Raw genomic sequence first — 19,695 nt, 5'->3', positions numbered from 1 at the left:
GTAATGAATAATTCCGCTGGTAATCATAGTGTTAAAAATAACGTTCGAAATATAAAACATTGTCATGTATTTTTAATCCATCCATTCGTTTTCTACCGCACCCGTTTAAGAATTCGCATTAATGGTAAAAAGTATTTTATTTATTATTGTAACTGAACACAAACATTATGTTAAAATGTTATAATCATATTTATTACTACAAACACACATTTTTAAGTGTAAATAAGTGCAGAGACATCCACTGTTTCAAGCAAATATTATCAAAAAAAAACTTACAATTCAGTGTCTTTAAAGGGAAAAACATTGAATGTAAAAAATGTTCACCAAAGTTAATTTTGACAGGTTTTTAAATTAGTTTCAGTTAGTCTTTTAACCAAAATGTGTTTTAGTATTGGGTTAGTAATCTAAATCAAATCAGATTTAGTCGACGAAATTCCTAAACATCGGTCTTGAAAGGATTTTATTAATTATAATTGCAGAGCATCTCAAAAACTGAATTCACAGCAAGACCTGTACTCCATCAATATTTCAATAATAACATTTCAAACACACACTACTATGGACAGCACAGTAGGACATGGTTAGTGCGTGTGCCTCACAATACAACAGTCCTGAGTTCAATCCCGGGCTCGAGATCTTTCTGTGTGGAGTTTGCATGTTCTCCCCGTGACTGTGCGGGTTCCCTCCGGGTACGGGACAGACGGTACAAATGGATGGATGGATGGTTAGCTTCAGAATAACAATGTTATTAAGAAGAATAAGAGACTTATTATGATCTAAAAATGTTGGTCTTACTTAAAAATCCATCCATCCATTTTCTACTGCTTCTTCGTTTATGCATGCATTTAGTTGTATTCAGTGTTAAAACATATTATATGGCTCTCACAGAAATGCATTTTAAAATATGTGGCTTTCATGGCTCTCTCAGCCAAAAAGGTTCCCGACCCCTGCCTTAGAGGAAAATGGGTAACACACGGAACAATGACAAACCTAACCCAAGGTTACTATAACAATCTACAAGGTTAATATCGTTCGCTTCTCTTTCTTCCCCTCCATTTTTCTGCTTTCTTTTGTATTTCAAGTTATCATTACATATATGTATTGTTGTGTTTGAAACAATTGTATTGTTGATAAAAGAGGTAATTATTGTTATTATTAATTATCAATAGTGCTATTTCTATTGGTATTTGTATTGATCCATTTGTAGTGTAAAAATGTTCATTATCATCCATCCATCCATCCATCATCTTCCGCTTATCCGAGGTCGGGTCGTGGGGGCAGCAGCCTAAGCAGGGAAGCCCAGACTTCCCTCTCACAAGCCACTTCGGCTAGCTCTTCCCGGGGGATCCCGAGGTGTTCCCAGGCCAGCCGGGAGACATAGTCTTCCCAACGTGTCCTGGGTCTTCCCCGTGGCCTCCTACCGGCTGGACGTGCCCTAAACACCTCCCTAGGGAGGCGTTCGGGTGGCATCCTGACCCTTTTTTCCCGAACCACCTCATCTGGCTCCTCTTGATGTGGAGGAGCAGCGGCTTTACTTTGAGTTCCCCCCGGATGGCAGAGCTTCTCACCCTATCTCTAAGGGAGAGCCCCGCCACTCGGCGGAGGAAACTCATTTCGGCCGCTTGTACCCGTGATCTTATCCTTTAGGTCATGACCCAAGGCTCATGACCATAGGTAAGGATGGGAACGTAGATCGATCGGTAAATTGAGAGCTTTGCCTTCCGGCTCAGCTCCTTCTTCCCCACAACGGATCGATACAACGTTCGTATTACTGAAGACGCCGCACCGATCCGCCTGTCGATCTCCCGATCCACTCTTCCCCCACTCGGGAACAAGACTCCTAGGTACTTGAACTCCTCCACTTGGGGCAGGGTCTCCTCCCCAACCCGGAGATGGCACTCCACCCTTTTCCGGGCGAGAACCATGGACTCGGACTTGGAGGTGCTGATTCTCATTCCGGTCGCTTCACACTCGGCTGCGAACCGATCCAGTGAGAGCTGAAGATCCCGGCCAGATGAAGCCACCAGGACCACATCATCTGCAAAAATCAGAGACCCATCCCGCAGCCACCAAACCGGAACCCCTCAATGCCTTGGCTGCGCCTAGAAATTCTGTCCATAAAATTTATGAACAGAATCGGTGACAAAGGACAGCCTTGGCGGAGTCCAACCCTCACTGGAAACGTGTCCGACTTACTGCCAGCAATGCGGACCAAGCTCTGGCACTGATCATATAGGGAGCGGACAGCCACAATAAGACAGTCCGGTACCCCATACTCTCTGAGCACTCCCCACAGGACTTCCCGAGGGACACGGTCGAATGCCTTCTCCAAGTCCACAAAGCACATGTAGACTGGTTGGGCAAACTCTCATGCACCCTCAAGAACCCTGCCGAGAGTATAGAGCTGGTCCACAGTTGCACGACCAGGACGAAAACCACACTGTTCCTCCTGGATCCGAGGTTCGACTATCCGGCGTAGCCTCCTCTCCAGTACACCTGAATAAACCTTACCGGGAAGGCTGAGGAGTGTGATCCCACGATAGTTGGAACACACCCTCCGGTCCCCCTTCTTAAAGAGAGGGACCACCACCCCGGTCTGCCAATCCAGAGGTACCGCCCCTGATGTCCACGCGATGCTGCAGAGTCTTGTCAACCAAGACAGCCCCACAGCATCCAGAGCCTTAAGGAACTCCGGGCGGATCTCATCTACCCCCGGGGCCTTGCCGCCGAGGACTTTTTTGACTACCTCAGCAACCTCATCCCCAGAAATAGGAGAGTCCACCACAGATACCCCAGGCACCGCTTCCTCAAAGGAAGACGTGTTGGTGGGATTGAGGAGGTCTTCGAAGTATTCCTTCCACCGATCCACAACATCCGCAGTCGAAGTCAGCAGAACACCATCCGCACCATACACGGTGTTGATAGTGCACTGCTTCCCCTTCCTGAGGCGGCGTATGGTGGTCCAGAATAGCTTCGAAGCCGTCCGGAAGTCGTTTTCCATGGCTTCCCCGAACACTTCCCATGTCCGAGTTTTTGCCTCCGCGACCGCTAAAGCTGCACACCGGTTGGCCCGTCGGTACCCGTCCACTGCCTCCGGAGTCCTATGAGCCAAAAGAACCCGATAGGACTCCTTCTTCAGCTTGACGGCATCCCTCACTGCTGGTGTCCACCAACGGGTTCTGGGATTACCACCACGACAGGCGCCAACAACCTTGCGGCCACAGCTCCAATCAACTGCCTCGACAATAGAGATTCGGAACATAGTCCACTCGGACTCAATGTCCCGCACCTCCCTCGTGACATGTTCAAAGTTCTCCCGGAGGTGTGAATTGAAACTTTCTCTCACAGGAGACTCTGCCAGACGTTCCCAGCAGACCCTCACAATGCGTTTGGGCCTGTCAGGTCTGTCCGGCATCCCCCCCCACCATCGTAGCCAACTCACCACCAGGTGGTGATCTGTAGAAAGCTCCGCCCCTCTCTTCACCCGAGTGTCCAAAACATGAGGCCGCAAATCCGATGACACAACTACAAAGTCGATCATGGAACTGTGGCCTAGGGTGTCCTGGTGCCAAGTGCACATATGGACACCCTTATGTTTGAACATGGTGTTTGTTATGGACAATCCGTGACGAGCACAAAAGTCCAATAACAAAACACCACTCGGGTTTAGATCCGGGCGGCCATTCTTCCCAATCACGCCTCTCCAGATTTCACTGTCGTTGCCAACATGAGCGTTGAAGTCCCCCAGTAGGACAAGGGAATCACCCGGGGGAGCACTTTCCAGTACTCCCTCGAGTGTACCCAAAAAGGGTGGGTACTCTGAACTGCTGTTTGGTGCGTAAGCACAAACAGTCAGGACCCATCCCCCCACCCGAAGGCGGAGGGAAGCTACCCTCTCGTCCACTGGGTTGAACTCCAACGTGCAGGCTTTGAGCCGGGGGGCAACGAGAATTGCCACTCCAGCCCGTCGCCTCTCACTGCCGGCAACGCCAGAGTGGAAGAGAGTCCAGTCCCTCTCGAGAGAACTGGTTCCAGAGCCCTTGCTGTGCGTCGAGGTGAGTCCGACTATATCCAGCCGGAACTTCTCTACCTCGCGCACTAGCTCAGGCTCTTGCCCCCCCAGTGAGGTGACGTTCCACGTCCCAAGAGCTAGCTTCTGTAACCGAGGATCGGACCGCCAAGTGCCCTGCCTTCGGCTGTCGCCCAGCTCACACTGCACCCGACCTCTATGGCCCCTCCTATGAGTGGTGAGCCCATTGGAGGGATGACCCACGTTGTCTCTTCGGGCTGTGCCCGGCCGGGCCCCATGGGGACAGGCCCGGCCACCAGGCGCTCGCCATCGTGCCCCACCTCCGGGCCTGGCTCCAGAGCGGGGCCCCGGCGAGGGAAATCTGAGTTCATTTTGTTGTAATTCCATAGAAGTCTTTGAGCTGCTCTTCGTGTGATCATTCACCTAGGACCTGTTTGTCTTGGGAGACCCTACCAGGGGGCATGAAAGCCCCCAGACAACATAGCTCCTAGGATCATTGGGACACGCAAACTCCTCAACCATGGTAAGGTAGCAGCTCAGAGAGCTGTATTATTAATATTTATTTCACTAACTGCTTCTTAGCCATCACTTTTACTATCATATTTGTACATATCCAATTAGCTGATTTTGTTGTTGTTGTTGTTTTTGTTGTTGTCTCTGTCTTATCTATCCTTTTTTTTCTCTTTCTATCCCCTTCTGCTCTGGCCCGCCTGCACCAAATAATAATATAAATCAATTTAATAAAGTCAAATACAGATAAGATAAGTATCCCACATTTCTCTTTTGTAAAGTAAATGTGTACAGCAGATATGGACATCTACATTAACTATTTGATCCGTCTGACAGGACAAAAAAAAAAGGCTTACCATTGGTATAGGCACTATAGATCCACATTAGGGGTGCGGAAGTTGTCGACAAAAATCAATAATTAAAAATTTCACCGGCAAATCCATTAGTCTGTGACATCATCGGTCTAATTTTTCAGAATGGAAATGGAATATGTGCGATTCACACCGACCGGTGACAGGCAATCAACAGGAAGATAAAAATGGCTGCCAACACCGCCATAAAACATTGAAAGTACAGTATGGCAACATTTCACCATCAACACGTCAAAAGACACAAACTTTCTTGATTTGCAAAACGAACTTTGTTTTTCACAACAGTAAGACATTTAAAGCATTCAAAGAGGAGGCATGTAAGTATTTGTGCTTGGTATGATAAAAAGCTTGTTAGCTAACAACAGACAACTTTTGGGGAAGCTGTGTTCTTGTTGTTAGTTTTTTTGCTGATATTATGACTGACATTTGTTTACATCAAATGTATACTTTATTTTTATCAGCACTTTAATTGACAACATTTACAAAACCCAAAATACTTTTTTGTTGTTGCAAATAATCATTGACTTAGAATTTAATGGCAGCAACACATTGCAAAAAAGTTGGCACAGTGGCATTTTTGCCACTGTGTTACATGGCCTTTCCTTTTAACAACAACGTTTGGGAACTGAGGAAACACATTTCTGAAGCTTTTCAGGTGGAATTCTTTTCCATTCTTGCTTGATGTATAGTCCCTTTCCATTGTGGAATTTTAAGCTTCATAACGCCCCACACATTTTCAATGGTAGTCTGGTCTGGACTACAAGCAGGCCAGTCTAGTACCCACACTATTTTCCTACAAAGCCACGCAGTTTTAACACGTGCAGAATGTGGCTTGGCATTGTCTTGCTGAAATAAGCAGGGGCGTCCATGAAAAAGATGTTGCTTGGATGCAACATATGTTGCTCCATGAATTGAATTTACCATGAATTGATTAACGTGGACCCCCGACTTATTCAGGTGTTACCATTTAGAGGTCAATTGTACGGAATATATACTGTACTGTGCAATCTACTAATAAAAGTTTCAATCAATCCAAAACCTGTATGTACCTTTCAGCATTAATGGTACTTTCACAGATGTGTAAGTTACCCATGCCTTAAGCACTAATACACCCCCATACCATCACAGCTTTTGAACTTTGCGCCTAGAACAGACCTTGCAATAGCTGGTTGAGAAATGTTGTTCTTAAACTGTTGGACAATTTGCTCACGCATTTGTTCACAAAGTGGTGACCCTTGCCCCCATCCTTGTTTGTGAATAACTGAGCATTTCATGGAAGCTAATTTTATACCCAATCATGGCAACCACCTGTTCCCAATTAGCCTGTTCATCTGTGGGATGTTCCAAATAAGTGTTTGATGAGCATTCCTCAACTTTTTCAGTCTTTCTTGCCACTTGTGCCAGCTTTTTTGAAACATGTTGCAGGCATAACATTTTAAAGGATTTGCAAAAAATAACAAAGTTTACCAGTTCGAACAGTATTCTGTTTTTATTTACGATTTACACAACGTGCCAACTCCACTGGTTTTGGGGTTTGTAATAGCCTAATGAGTTTTGTTATCATATTTGTTGTATTTATTGTGACTTAGCACATGCTTAAAATATCTCAAGCTGCATTTAAAGGAGCTTCATACACTAATCGTTAAGATAGTCAACGGTTAGTCGACTATCAAAACGGTTGCAGCCCTAAATTAGTTGATTAATTTTTATGTTGTATTTGTGGAGTTTGTTGTTCATCTTGCTGCAATTGATGCACGAGGCTGTGCACTACTCGGCTGCGACCAGCAGAGGCGCTGTTGTAGCGCTGCCACAATGATTTATAATCTATTGGCGACTTGTCCAGGGTCTACGCTGCCTTTTACCCGAGTGCAGCTGGGATAGGCTCCGGCCGCCCCGCAGTCCCGAAAGGGACAAACAGTGGAAAATGGTTGGATGGATGGTCTTCACCTGTTGCTGCTCTTTAATACGTCATCAGTTATGACCTCACTCCTTTCGTCTAATAACTCATCTTCTTCACTGGCGCATTTTTCAGGGTTCGTCTGTGTCGCCACTTTCAAACCTTCATTGGTCAAACCTGCACTTGAGCCCTGAAACATGAGACATAGTCCAAGTTAAGAGCTAGTTTTCCACACAGCCTGCAGCATCAAATGTATGTAAACGTACAATCAGCAGTTTCAGAACACTCCTAAAACAGCAACATTTAATGCAAATGTTTCATGTTTGTTGTTCATTACTCAACTGCAAACAATAATGTGTTTGTACAAAAATATATTCAATATAATCCATGTAATAATATTTTCATGTATAAAATTAGGGATGTCGAAGGATTAACATGTTTGTAAACATACCAAATGTGTACGGTGACGTTGGGTGTAGGGTTGGGCCCCTATTAGGATTTTTGTGTATGGAGGCCAAGAATGTGGTGCTACGCCCTTGTGGGTCATTAATGTTTGTCTAAGTTGTGTGTGTTACCTCATGTAGTGATGATGGAGGTGTGGTCTTCATGGTCACTGCCTTTGGAGTAGATAATAAGAGGGGAGCGATGATCTGCTCGCACATGTTTTTGTCGATCATTTCCTTTATGTCCTCGAGGTGCATGCCCACCCTGAAAATATCTCCCTCGACCAGCCTGCACACATGCAAATAAGCAGAATTAGCAGACTGTGCTAAACATGCACAAATGCAAGAGTGAAGAACCTGTTTGGGTCGAAGGATCCAATATTTCTGCTCAGGCCCAGATTATTCTGCATCTCCAGAGATCTGTGCTCCTCCTTTTTGCTCATGTATTTTCTTTCCAACTGGTCTTGGGCTTCCGTCAAGCTCCTCAACATCTAAAAGAAAGTTGAGCACACACAGCAAGTGAGACCATAGTAAGCTCCGGCACATGCAGGAACACTTTGGAAAAAGTGTTCACCGTTTGCTGCTCTTCTGTGCTGAGCGACTTGTTGCTCACTCTCTGCTTGAAGTCATCCACCTGCGGGAAAAAAACCAACAGCTGAGCAGTGCAAGTACGGGTCTTTAGAGTTTTTCCTTGCCCGGATGTTGAGTTTCAATCAGGGGATGTTGTTGTGAGTTTGTAAAGTCCTTTGAGACACTTGTGATTAAACAATAGGAATGATAGGCAAAATTTTGCAAAATAGCATCGTTCCCCTCCCAGCAAAACATTAAAACGATGTTGAGAACTTGTTGACTTAGGTCTTGATGTTGAGCGACTCAAACCTAACATTGGAACAACATGCTATTTGACAACGTCCATCCATCCATCCATCATCTTCCGCTTATCCGAGGTCGAGTCGCGGGGGCAGCAGCCTAAGCAGGGAAGCCCAGACTTCCCTATCTCCAGCCACTTCGTCCAGCTCTTCCCGGGGGATCCCGAGGCGTTCCCAGGCCAGCCGGGAGACATAGTCTTCCCAACGTGTCCTGGGTCTTCCCCGTGGCCTCCTACCAGCTGGACGTGCCCTAAACACATCCCTAGGGAGGCGTTCGGGTGGCATCCTGACCAGATGCCCGAACCACTTCATCTGGCTCCTCTCGATGTGGAGGAGCAGCGGCTTTACTTTGAGCTCCTCCCGGATGGCAGAGCTTCTCACCCTATCTCTAAGGGAGAGCCCCGCCACCCGGCGGAGGAAACTCATTTCGGCCGCTTGTACCCGTGATCTTATCCTTTCGGTCATGACCCAAAGCTCATGACCATAGGTGAGGATGGGAACGTAGATCGACCGGTAAATTGAGAGCTTTGCCTTCCGGCACAGCTCCTTCTTCACCACAACGGATCGATACAACGTCCGCATTACTGAAGACGCCGCACCGATCCGCCTGTCGATCTCACGATCCACTCTTCCCCCACTCGTGAACAAGACTCCTAGGTATTTGAACTCCTCCACTTGGGGCAGGGTCTCCTCCCCAACCCGGAGATGGCACTCCACCCTTTTCCGGGCGAGAGCCATGGACTCGGACTTGGAGGTGCTGATTCTCATTCCGGTCGCTTCACACTCGGCTGCGAACCGATCCAGTGAGAGCTGAAGATCCCGGCCAGATGAAGCCATCAGGACTACATCATCTGCAAAAAGCAGAGACCTAATCCCGTGGCCACCAAACCGGAACCCCTCAACGCCTTGGCTGCGCCTAGAAATTCTGTCCATGAAAGTTATGAACAGAATCGGTGACAAAGGACAGCCTTGGCGGAGTCCAACCCTCACTGGAAACGTGTCCGACTTACTGCCAGCAATGCGGACCAAGCTCTGACACTGATCATACAGGGAGCGGACTGCCACAATAAGACAGTACGATACCCCATACTCTCTGAGCACTCCCCACAGGACTTCCCGAGGGACACGGTCGAATGCCTTCTCCAAGTCCACAAAGCACATGTAGACTGGTTGGGCAAACTCCCATGCACCCTCAAGAACCCTGCCGAGAGTATAGAGCTGGTCCGCAGTTCCACGACCAGGACAAAAACCACACTGTTCCTCCTGAATCCGAGGTTCGACTATCCGGCGAAGCCTCCTCTCCAGTACACCTGAATAAACCTTACCGGGAAGGCTGAGGAGTGTGATCCCACGATAGTTGGAACACACCCTCCGGTCCTCCTTCTTAAAGAGAGGGACCACCACCCCGGTCTGCCAATCCAGAGGTACCGCCCCCGATGTCCACGCGATGCTGCAGAGTCTTGTCAACCAAGACAGCCCCACAGCATCCAGAGCCTTAAGGAACTCCGGGCGGATCTCATCCACCCCCGGGGCCTTGCCGCCGAGGAGCTTTTTAACTACCTCAGCGACCTCAGCCCCAGAAATAGGAGAGTCCACTACAGATTCCCCAGGCACCGCTTCCTCAAAGAAAGACGTGTTGGTGGGATTGAGGAGGTCTTCGAAGTATTCCCTCCACCGATCCACAACATCCGCAGTCGAAGTCAGCAGAACACCATCCGCACCATACACGGTGTTGATAGTGCACTGCTTCCCCTTCCTGAGGCGCCGTATGGTGGTCCAGAATCGCTTCGAAGCCGTCCGGAAGTCGTTTTCCATGGCTTCCCCGAACTCTTCCCATGTCCGAGTTTTTGCCTCCGCGACCGCTAAAGCTGCACACCGCTTGGCCCGTCGGTACCCGTCCACTGCCTCTGGAGTCCTATGAGCCAAAAGAACCCGATAGGACTCCTTCTTCAGCTTGACGGCATCCCTCACTGCTGGTGTCCACCAACGGGTTCTGAGATTACCGCCACGACAGGCACCAACAACCTTGCGGCCACAGCTCCAATCAGCCGCCTCGACAATAGAGGTTCGGAACATGGTCCACTCGGACTCAATGTCCCGCACCTCCCTCGTGACATGTTCAAAGTTCTCCCGGAGGTGTGAATTGAAACTCTCTCTGACAGGAGACTCTGCCAGACGTTCCCAGCAGACCCTCACAATGCGCTTGGGCCTGCCAGGTCCGTCCGGCATCCTCCCCCACCATCGCAGCCAACTCACCACCAGGTGAGTTGGCCGCAAATCCGATGACACAACTACAAAGTCGATCATGGAACTGCGGCCTAGGGTGTCCTGGTGCCAAGTGAACATATGGACACCCTTATGTTTGAACATGGTGTTTGTTATGGACAATCCGTGACGAGCACAAAAGTCCAATAACAAAACACCACTCGGGTTTAGATCCGGGCGACCATTCTTCCCAATCACGCCTCTCCAGGTTTCACTGTCGTTGCCAACATGAGCGTTGAAGTCTCCCAGTAGGACAAGGGAATCACCCGGTGGAGCACTTTCCAGTACTCCCTCGAGTGTACCCAAAAAGGGTGGGTATTCTGAACTGCTGTTTGGTGCGTAAGCACAAACAACAGTCAGGACCCATCCCCCCACCCGAAGGCGAAGGGAAGCTACCCTCTCGTCCACTGGGTTGAACTCAAACGTGCAGGCTTTGAGCCGGGGGGCAACGAGAATTGCCACCCCAGCCCGTCGCCTCTCACTGCCGGCAACGCCAGAGTGGAAAAGGGTCCAGTCCCTCTCGAGAGAACTGGTTCCAGAGCCCTTGCTGTGCGTCGAGGTGAGTCCGACTATATCCAGCCGGAACTTCTCTACCTCGCGCACTAGCTCAGGCTCCTTCCCCCCCAGTGAGGTGACGTTCCACGTCCCAAGAGCTAGCTTCTGTAGCCGAGGATCGGACCGCCAAGTGCCCTGCCTTCGGCTGTCGCCCAGCTCATAATGCACCCGACCTCTATGGCCCCTCCTATGAGTGGTGAGCCCATTGGAGGGATGACCCACGTTGCCTCTTCGGGCTGTGCCCGGCCGGGCCCCATGGGGACAGGCCCGACCACCAGGCGCTCGCCATCGTGCCCCAACTCCGGGCCTGGCTCCAGAGCGGGGCCCCGGTGACCCACGTCCGGGCGAGGGAAATCTGGGTTCATTTTGTTGTAATTCCATAGAAGTCTTTGAGCTGCTCTTTGTCTGATCACTCACCTAGGACCTGTTTGCCTTGGGAGACCCTACCAGGGGGCATGAAAACCCCCAGACAACATAGCTCCTAGGATCATTGGGACACGCAAACTCCTCTACCACGGTAAGGTAGCAGCTCAGAGAGGAGTATTTGACAACGTTTAATCAATATTGGTTTCTAACGCTGATTTGACCATTGAATGTTGGTCACTTTCTTACCAATATTCTACAACACAAATACAAAGATGAAACAACATGCTGTTTGACAACTTTTATTCAATGGCAGGTTGTGACGTTGATTTGATCATTGAAATTTGGACCTTTCCGAACCAATAACGTGGCTCCAACATGAGACATCAATTTACAAATGCAACTATTTTGCAACGTTGTTTCAAAGTTGGTTTTAAAAGACATGTATGTATAATAAACGTTGTGTCAATGTCTTGTGCCGTTGGTTTTAAAGGACATGTATGTATAATAAAGGACATGTATGTATAATAAACGCTGTGTCAATGTCTTCTGCCGTTGGTTTTAAAGGACATGTATGTATAATAAACGTTGTGTCAATGTCTTGTGCCGACTGGGCTTTAGGGGCTACATGAAGACATTTTGATTGACTTGTCCAGGGTGTACGCCGCCTTTCGCCCGATTGTAGCTGAGATAGGCACCAGCGGCCCCAAAGGGGATAAGCGGTAGAAAATGGATGGATGAAGAGTCAGAGCTGTGTATACAGAGAGTATGGACAACTAAACAAGAAGCAGCACAATGTTGGGTACCAAGGATGTATGCAGTTTGTATATATGGTGGTTTTAAATATATATATATATATATATATATATATATATATATATATATATATATATATATGTCTTGATTGCTTGATTGGATTTTCCAGAGAATAGTGCTGGATACCGTGGTAGAGCGCAATATGTAGGTGTGGGAAAAATCACAAGACTACTTCATCTCTACAGAACTGTTTCATGAGGGGTTCCCTCAATCATCAGGAGATTGTAATGGAAGCATTCACATACAATGGTGTATAACATACAACAAATCATTTCAAACCACAACAAAGCAATTGCAAAAGGACTGCCTACCCCCAGACTAAACGACTCTGAAACCAATAAGGAATGTAACTGTCGCAAGAAACCTGATTGCCCTCTCAACGGGGGGTGCTTACAAACATCAGTCGTTTACCAAGCAAAGATAACACGCAAGGACATTAACACATCCGACACATACGTAGGATTAACCAAAGGAGCGTTTAAAAACAGATGGAATAATCACAAGGCCTCCTTTAGAAACCAGACTTTGGGGAATTCTACAGAACTCAGCAAGCACATTTGGAACCTCAAAGACAATAATGTTGAATATTCAATAACATGGCAAATTCTTGCATCCAGCACACCTTACAACAGTGGTAATAAAAGATGCAACCTATGCTTAAAAGAGAAACTGTTTATTATATATCATCCAGATCTGTCATCCCTCAACAAGCGCAGTGAAATCATTTCAACATGCCGCCACAGACGGAAACACCTCCTAGGTAACACATGAGCCAATCACCACACCTTACGCCTGCCTGTACCCACCCACTCTGTGCCCTATATAAACCATTGTATGTGAATGCTTCCATTAAAATCTCCTGATGATTAAGGGAATCCCTCATGAAACAGTTCTGTAGAGATGAAGTAGTCTTGTGATTTTTCCCACACCTATATATATATATATATATATATATTTATATATATATATATATATATATATATGTATATATATATATGTATATATATATATATATATATATATATATATATATATATATATATATATACAAACCCTGTTTCCGTATGAGTTGGGAAATTATGTTAGATGTAAATATAAACGGAATACAATGATTTGCAAATCATTTTCAACCCATATTCAGTTGAATATGCTACAAAGACAACATATTTGATGTTCAAACTGATAAACATTTTTTTTTTTTTGCAAATAATTATTAACTTTAGAATTTGATGCCAGCAACACGTGACAAAGAAGTTGGGAAAGGTGGCAATAAATACTGATAAAGTTGAAGAATGCTCATCAAACACTTTTTTTTTGAACATCCCACAGGTGTGTAGGCCAAGATTGGTTATAAAAACAGCTTCCCAAAAAATGCTCAGTCTTTCACATGAAACGATGGGGAAGCTGTTTTTATACCCAATCATGGCACCCACCTGTTCCCAATTAGCCTGCACACCTGTGGGAGTTTCCACATAAGTGTTTAACGACCATTCCTCAACTTTATCAGTAATTATTGTCACCTTTCCCAACTTCTTTGTCACGTGTTGCTGGCATCGAATTCTAAAGTTAATGATTATTTGCAAAAAAAAATGAAGCTAATCTTAGGGAGCTAACGCGCAACAGGTCTAGTAAACACGTACGGCAGGCTAACCGCACCACTAGTTATGTGAATATAGTAATACACGTTGGCTTCAATGACGTTAGGATGAGACAATCAGAGATTACAAAGAGAAACATAGCCAGGGCTTGTAATCTCGCCAGAAAGATGTCCAGGCATCGAGTAATTGTCTCTGGCCCCCTGCCTGGGAGAGGCAATGATGAGAGATATAGCAGATTAGTCTCTCTTAACAAGTGGATGGATAGCTTCTGCAGACAACAGGGATTTACGTTTATGGATAATTGGCCCTCTTTCTGGGGCAAACCTGGTTTGCTGAGGAGAGACGGCCTTCACCCTAACCAGGAAGGCGCTATCCTCTTGTCTCGGAACATAGACTGCGCATTGAGCCACATTTGACTAACTGCACTAGAGCAAGCTCGGTCACAGGCAATTACAGAGCCTGCTAGCCTGGGTATGGAGTCAGTTAAGCTAGAACTAGCCAGCGCCAGGCTGGACGATCCCTGTACACATAGCAATTTTCGTAGAATAATACACAACTCACAAAATGTTTTTTCTACTGTGTCTATGACTACGTCAGAGTTAGACATGCATTCTACTGAGGTGGCAAATTATGATGCGTTCAGTTTATCGCAGCGCCAAGTAGACAATCTGAAAATTCCCGTCATATCAATTCCTAGATATGGTCGTAATTATTTTAAGTACACTGCGCATAATAAACGCAACATTATTAATATTGCTACTACGGATAATTTTATCAACAACTCCTTAAAACAGCCCACTACCTATAATATGGGCTTTCTAAACATCAGATCTTTGTCTCCCAAAACGTTATTAGTCAATGAGGTCATTAGAGACAATAACCTTAACGTCATCGGTCTTAGCGAAACCTGGCTTAAACCAGACGACTTTTTTGCGATAAATGAGGCATCCCCTCCTAACTATACGAATGCGCATATTGCCCGTCACCTCAAAAGGGGAGGGGGTGTCGCACTAATATACAACGAAAACTTTAACTTTAGTCCTAACTTAAATAATAAATATAAATCGTTTGAGGTGCTTTCTATGAAGTCTGCCACACCTCTGCCTCTGTGCCTGGCCGTTATCTACCGCCCCCCAGGGCCCTATTCGGACTTTATTAGTGAATTCTCAGAGTTTGTTGCTGATCTAGTGAAGCACGCCGATAATATAATTATAATGGGGGACTTTAATATCCATATGAATACCCCATTGGACCCGCCGTGCGTGGCGTTCCAGACTATAATTGATAGCTGTGGTCTTACACAAATAATAAATGAACCGACGCATCGCAGCGGTAATACGATAGACCTAGTGCTTGTCAGAGGTATCACCGTTTCCAAAGTTACGATACTCCCGTATACTAAAGTATTGTCCGATCATTACCTTATAAAATTCGAAGTTCAGACGCATGTTCGTCAAACTAATAATAATAATAACTGCTATAGCAGCCGCAACATTAATACAGCCACAACGACGACTCTTGCGGACCTACTGCCCTCGGTAATGGCACCGTTCCCAAAGTATGTGGGGTCTATTGATAACCTCACTAACAACTTTAACAACGCCCTGCGCGAAACCATTGATAGTATAGCACCGCTGAAGTTAAAAAAGGCTCCAAAAAGGCGTACGCCATGGTTTACTGAAGAAACTAGAGCTCAGAAATTATTATGTAGAAAGCTGGAACGCAAATGGCGCACGACTAAACTTGAGGTGCACCATCAAGCATGGAGTGATAGTTTAATAACTTATAAACGCATGCTTACCTTAGCTAAAACTAATTATTACTCAAATCTCATCCGCATTAATAAAAACGATCCAAAATTTTTGTTTAGTACAGTAGCATTGCTAACCCAACGAGGGACTCCTTCCAGTAGCTCCACCCATTTGGCAGATGACTTTATGAAGTTCTTTAATAAGAAAATTGAACTTATTAGAAAGGAGATTAAAGACAATGCGTCCCAGCTACAACTGGGTTATAGTAACACAGATACGATTGTATATACGGCGGATACTGCAAATATCCAAAATAGTTTCTCTCGTTTTGATGAAATAACATTAGAAGGATTGTTACAACGTGTAAATAGAATAAAACAAACAACATGTTTACTTGACCCACTTCCTGGGAAACTTATCAAGGAGCTTTTTGTATTATTAGGTCCATCAGTGCTAAATATTATAAACTTATCACTTTCCTCGGGCACTGTTCCCCTTGCATTCAAAAAAGCGGTTATTCATCCTCTCCTTAAAAGACCTAACCTCGATCCTGACCTCATGGTAAACTACCGACCGGTGTCTCACCTTCCCTTTATTTCGAAAATCCTCGAAAAAATTGTTGCAGAGCAGCTAAATTAACACTTAGCGTTTAACAATCTATGTGAAACCTTTCAATCCGGTTTCAGGGCAAATCACTCGACTGAGACAGCCCTCGCAAAATTGACTAATGATCTATTGCTAACGATGGACTCTGATGCGTCATCTATGTTGCTGCTCCTCGATCTTAGCGCTGCTTTCGATACCGTCGATTATAATATTTTATTAGAGCGTATCAAAACACGAATTGGTATGTCAGACTCAGCCCTGTCATGGTTCAACTCTTATCTTACTGATAGGATGCAGTGCGTCTCCCATAACAGTGTGACCTCGGACTATGTTAAGGTAACGTGTGGAGTTCCCCAGGGTTCAGTCCTTGGCCCTGTACTCTTCAGCATCTACATGCTGCCGCTGGGTGACGTCATACGCAAATACGGTATTAGCTTTCACTGTTATGCTGATGACACCCAACTCTACATGCCCATAAAGCTGACCAACACGCCGGACTGTAGTCAGTTGGAAGCGTGTCTTAATGAAATTAAACAATGGATGTCCGCTAACTTTTTGCAACTTAATGCCAAAAAAACGGAAATGCTGATTATCGGTCCTGCTAGACACCGACCTCTATTTAATAATACAACTTTAACATTTGACAACCAAATAATAAAACAAGGTGACTCTGTAAAAAATCTGGGTATTATCTTCGACCCAACTCTCTCCTTTGAGTCACACATTAAAAGCGTTACTAAAACGGCCTTCTTTCATCTCCGTAATATCGCTAAAATTCGCTCCATTTTGTCCACTAAAGACGCCGAGATCATTATCCATGCGTTTGTTACGTCACGTCTCGATTACTGTAACGTATTATTTTCGGGTCTCCCCATGTCTAGCATTAAAAGATTACAGTTGGTACAAAATGCGGCTGCTAGACTTTTGACAAGAACAAGAAAGTTTGATCACATTACGCCTGTACTGGCTCACCTGCACTGGCTTCCTGTGCACTTAAGATGTGACTTTAAGGTTTTACTACTTACGTATAAAATACTACACGGTCTAGCTCCAGCCTATCTTGCCGATTGTATTGTACCGTATGTCCCGGCAAGAAATCTGCGTTCAAAAGACTCCGGCTTATTAGTGATTCCTAGAGCCCAAAAAAAGTCTGCGGGCTATAGAGCGTTTTCCGTTCGGGCTCCAGTACTCTGGAATGCCCTCCCGGTAACAGTTCGAGATGCTACCTCAGTAGAAGCATTTAAGTCTCACCTTAAAACTCATTTGTATACTCTAGCCTTTAAATAGACCTCCTTTTTAGACCAGTTGATCTGCCGCTTCTTTTTTTTCTCCTATGTCCCCCCCTCCCTTGTGGAGGGGGTCCGGTCCGATGACCATGGATGAAGTACTGGCTGTCCAGAGTCGAGACCCAGGATGGACCGCTCGTCGGGACCCAGGATGGACCGCTCGCCTGTATCTGTTGGGGACATCTCTACGCTGCTGATCCGCTTGAGATGGTTTCCTGTGGACGGGACTCTCGCTGCTGTCTTGGATCCGCTTGAACTGAACTCTCGCGGCTGTGTTGGAGCCACTATGGATTGAACTTTCACAGTATCATGTTAGACCCGCTCGACATCCATTGCTTTCGGTCCCCTAGAGAGGGGGGGGTTGCCCACATCTGAGGTCCTCTCCAAGGTTTCTCATAGTCAGCATTGTCACTGGCGTCCCACTGGATGTGAATTCTCTCTGCCCACTGGGTGTGAGTTTTCCTTGCCCTTTTGTGGGTTCTTCCGAGGATGTTGTAGTCGTAATGATTTGTGCAGTCCTTTGAGACATTTGTGATTTGGGGCTATATAAATAAACATTGATTGATTGATCAGTTTGAACATCAAATATGTTGTCTTTGTAGCATATTCAACTGAATATGGGTTGAAAATTATTTGCAAATCATTGTATTCCGTGTATATTTACATCCAACACAATTTCCCAACTCATATGGAAACGGGGTTTGTATTTGTTTTCAAATGTCTAAACAACCTCGCTCCAACATATCTCTCCGACCTCCTTCAGCCTTACTGACCCTAGGCTGAAGCTTAGAAGTGACAGAGCTTTTGCCGCTGCTGCTCCCAAGCTCTGGAACGACTTACATTTGAGTGTTAGACAGGCCTCCTCTCTTCCTGTTTTTAAATCACTCTTAAAAACACACTTTTATTCCATGGCCTTTAACATTCCGTAATCTCCATCCTGCTATGGCATCCCATTATACACCTGCTGTGAACCTGTTTCTATGTATTTATTTATTTATTTACTTTTCATCGTGCTCTGTTTGTGTTGTGTTGTGTTTGCTCGTTTTTTTGTGTTATCTTTTAACCTGCCTGTTGTACAGCACTTTGGCTATCCCTGTGGTAAATTTTAAATGTGCTTTATAAATTTGATTTGATTTGATTTCTGAAGTAGCGGCAGCAGCATATTAGAGCAGTGGTTCTCAACCTTTTTTCAGTGATGTTCCCCCTGTGAAATTTTTTTTAATTCAAGTACCCCCTAATCAGAGCAAAACATTTTTGATAAAGAAGTAAAATACAGCACTATGTCATCAGTTTCTGATTTATTAAATTGTATAACAGTGCAAAATATTGCTCATTTGTAGTGGTCTTTCTTGAACTATTTGAAAAAAAAGATATGAAAACAACTAAAAACTTGTGGAAAAATAAAGAAGTGATTCAATTATTAATAAAGATTTCTACACATGGAAGTAATCATCAACTTAAAGTGCCCTCTTTGGGGGATTGTTCATAAATCCATCTGGATTCATGGACTTCATTCTAAACATCTCTTCACAAAAAAATTAATCTTTAACATAAATTTTTATGGAACATGTCCACATAAAATCTAGCTGTCAACACTGAATATTGCTTTGTTGTATAGTTTTTTCACAGTTTTTGAACTTATATTCATATTTTGTTTAAGTATTATTCAATAAATGTATTTATGAAGGATTTTAGAATTGTTGCTATTTTTAGAATATTTTTAAAAACTCTCACGTATCCCTTGGCATACCTTCAAGTACCTCCAGGGGTACGCGTACCCCCATTTGAGAACCACTGTTTTAGAGGACCAGCTGGTGACTTAACACTGCATGAATGTTGCGGCGTAGTGCATCAAATACGGCCATAAATTATACTTTGACGCAATAAAAGCATGTTTTAATGTAAGTTTATGAGCTGGAGTGTGTTGAGAATTATATTTAGACTAGACTAGACTATTTTGCTTCTGTAGCCGAGGATCGGACCGCCAAGTGCCCTGCCTTCGGCTGTCGCCCAGCTCACAATGCACCCGACCTCTATGGCCCCTGCTATGGGTGGTGAGCCCATTGGAGGGGTGACCCACGTTGCCTCTTCGGGCTGTGCCCGGCCGGGCCCCATGGGAACAGGCCCGGCCACCAGGCGCTCGCCATCGTGCCCCACCTCCGGGCCTGGCTCCAGAGGGGGGCCCCGGTGACCCGCGTCCGGGCGAGGGAAATCTGGGTCCATGATGTTTCTTCTTCATAAAGGTCTTCGAGCTGCTCTTTGTCTGATCCCTCACCTAGAACCTGTTTGCCTTGGGAGACCCTACCAGGGGGCTTTATGCCCCCGGACAACATAT

General features: G+C 45.5%; 1 protein-coding gene across 1 annotated transcript in view; it reads right to left on the bottom strand.

Moving 5' to 3' along the window:
- The window catches only part of LOC133568907 (uncharacterized), a 37,835-nt gene that overhangs the window by 11,063 nt on the left and 7,077 nt on the right, over positions 1-19,695 (bottom strand). The window contains exons 6-9 of the mRNA XM_061921099.1: positions 7,826-7,885; positions 7,609-7,742; positions 7,384-7,540; positions 6,859-6,998 (exon numbers count right to left, since the gene is read on the bottom strand). Of these exons, the coding sequence (XP_061777083.1) occupies positions 6,859-6,998; positions 7,384-7,540; positions 7,609-7,742; positions 7,826-7,885 (491 nt within the window). The remainder of the gene's footprint in view (positions 1-6,858; positions 6,999-7,383; positions 7,541-7,608; positions 7,743-7,825; positions 7,886-19,695) is intronic.

This window comes from Nerophis ophidion, linkage group LG14, assembly GCF_033978795.1.
Source record: "Nerophis ophidion isolate RoL-2023_Sa linkage group LG14, RoL_Noph_v1.0, whole genome shotgun sequence".
NCBI lineage: Eukaryota > Metazoa > Chordata > Actinopteri > Syngnathiformes > Syngnathidae > Nerophis > Nerophis ophidion.
The sequence above is the reverse complement of the archived record's forward strand: the minus strand, read 5'-3'. Positions and strand labels throughout refer to the sequence as shown.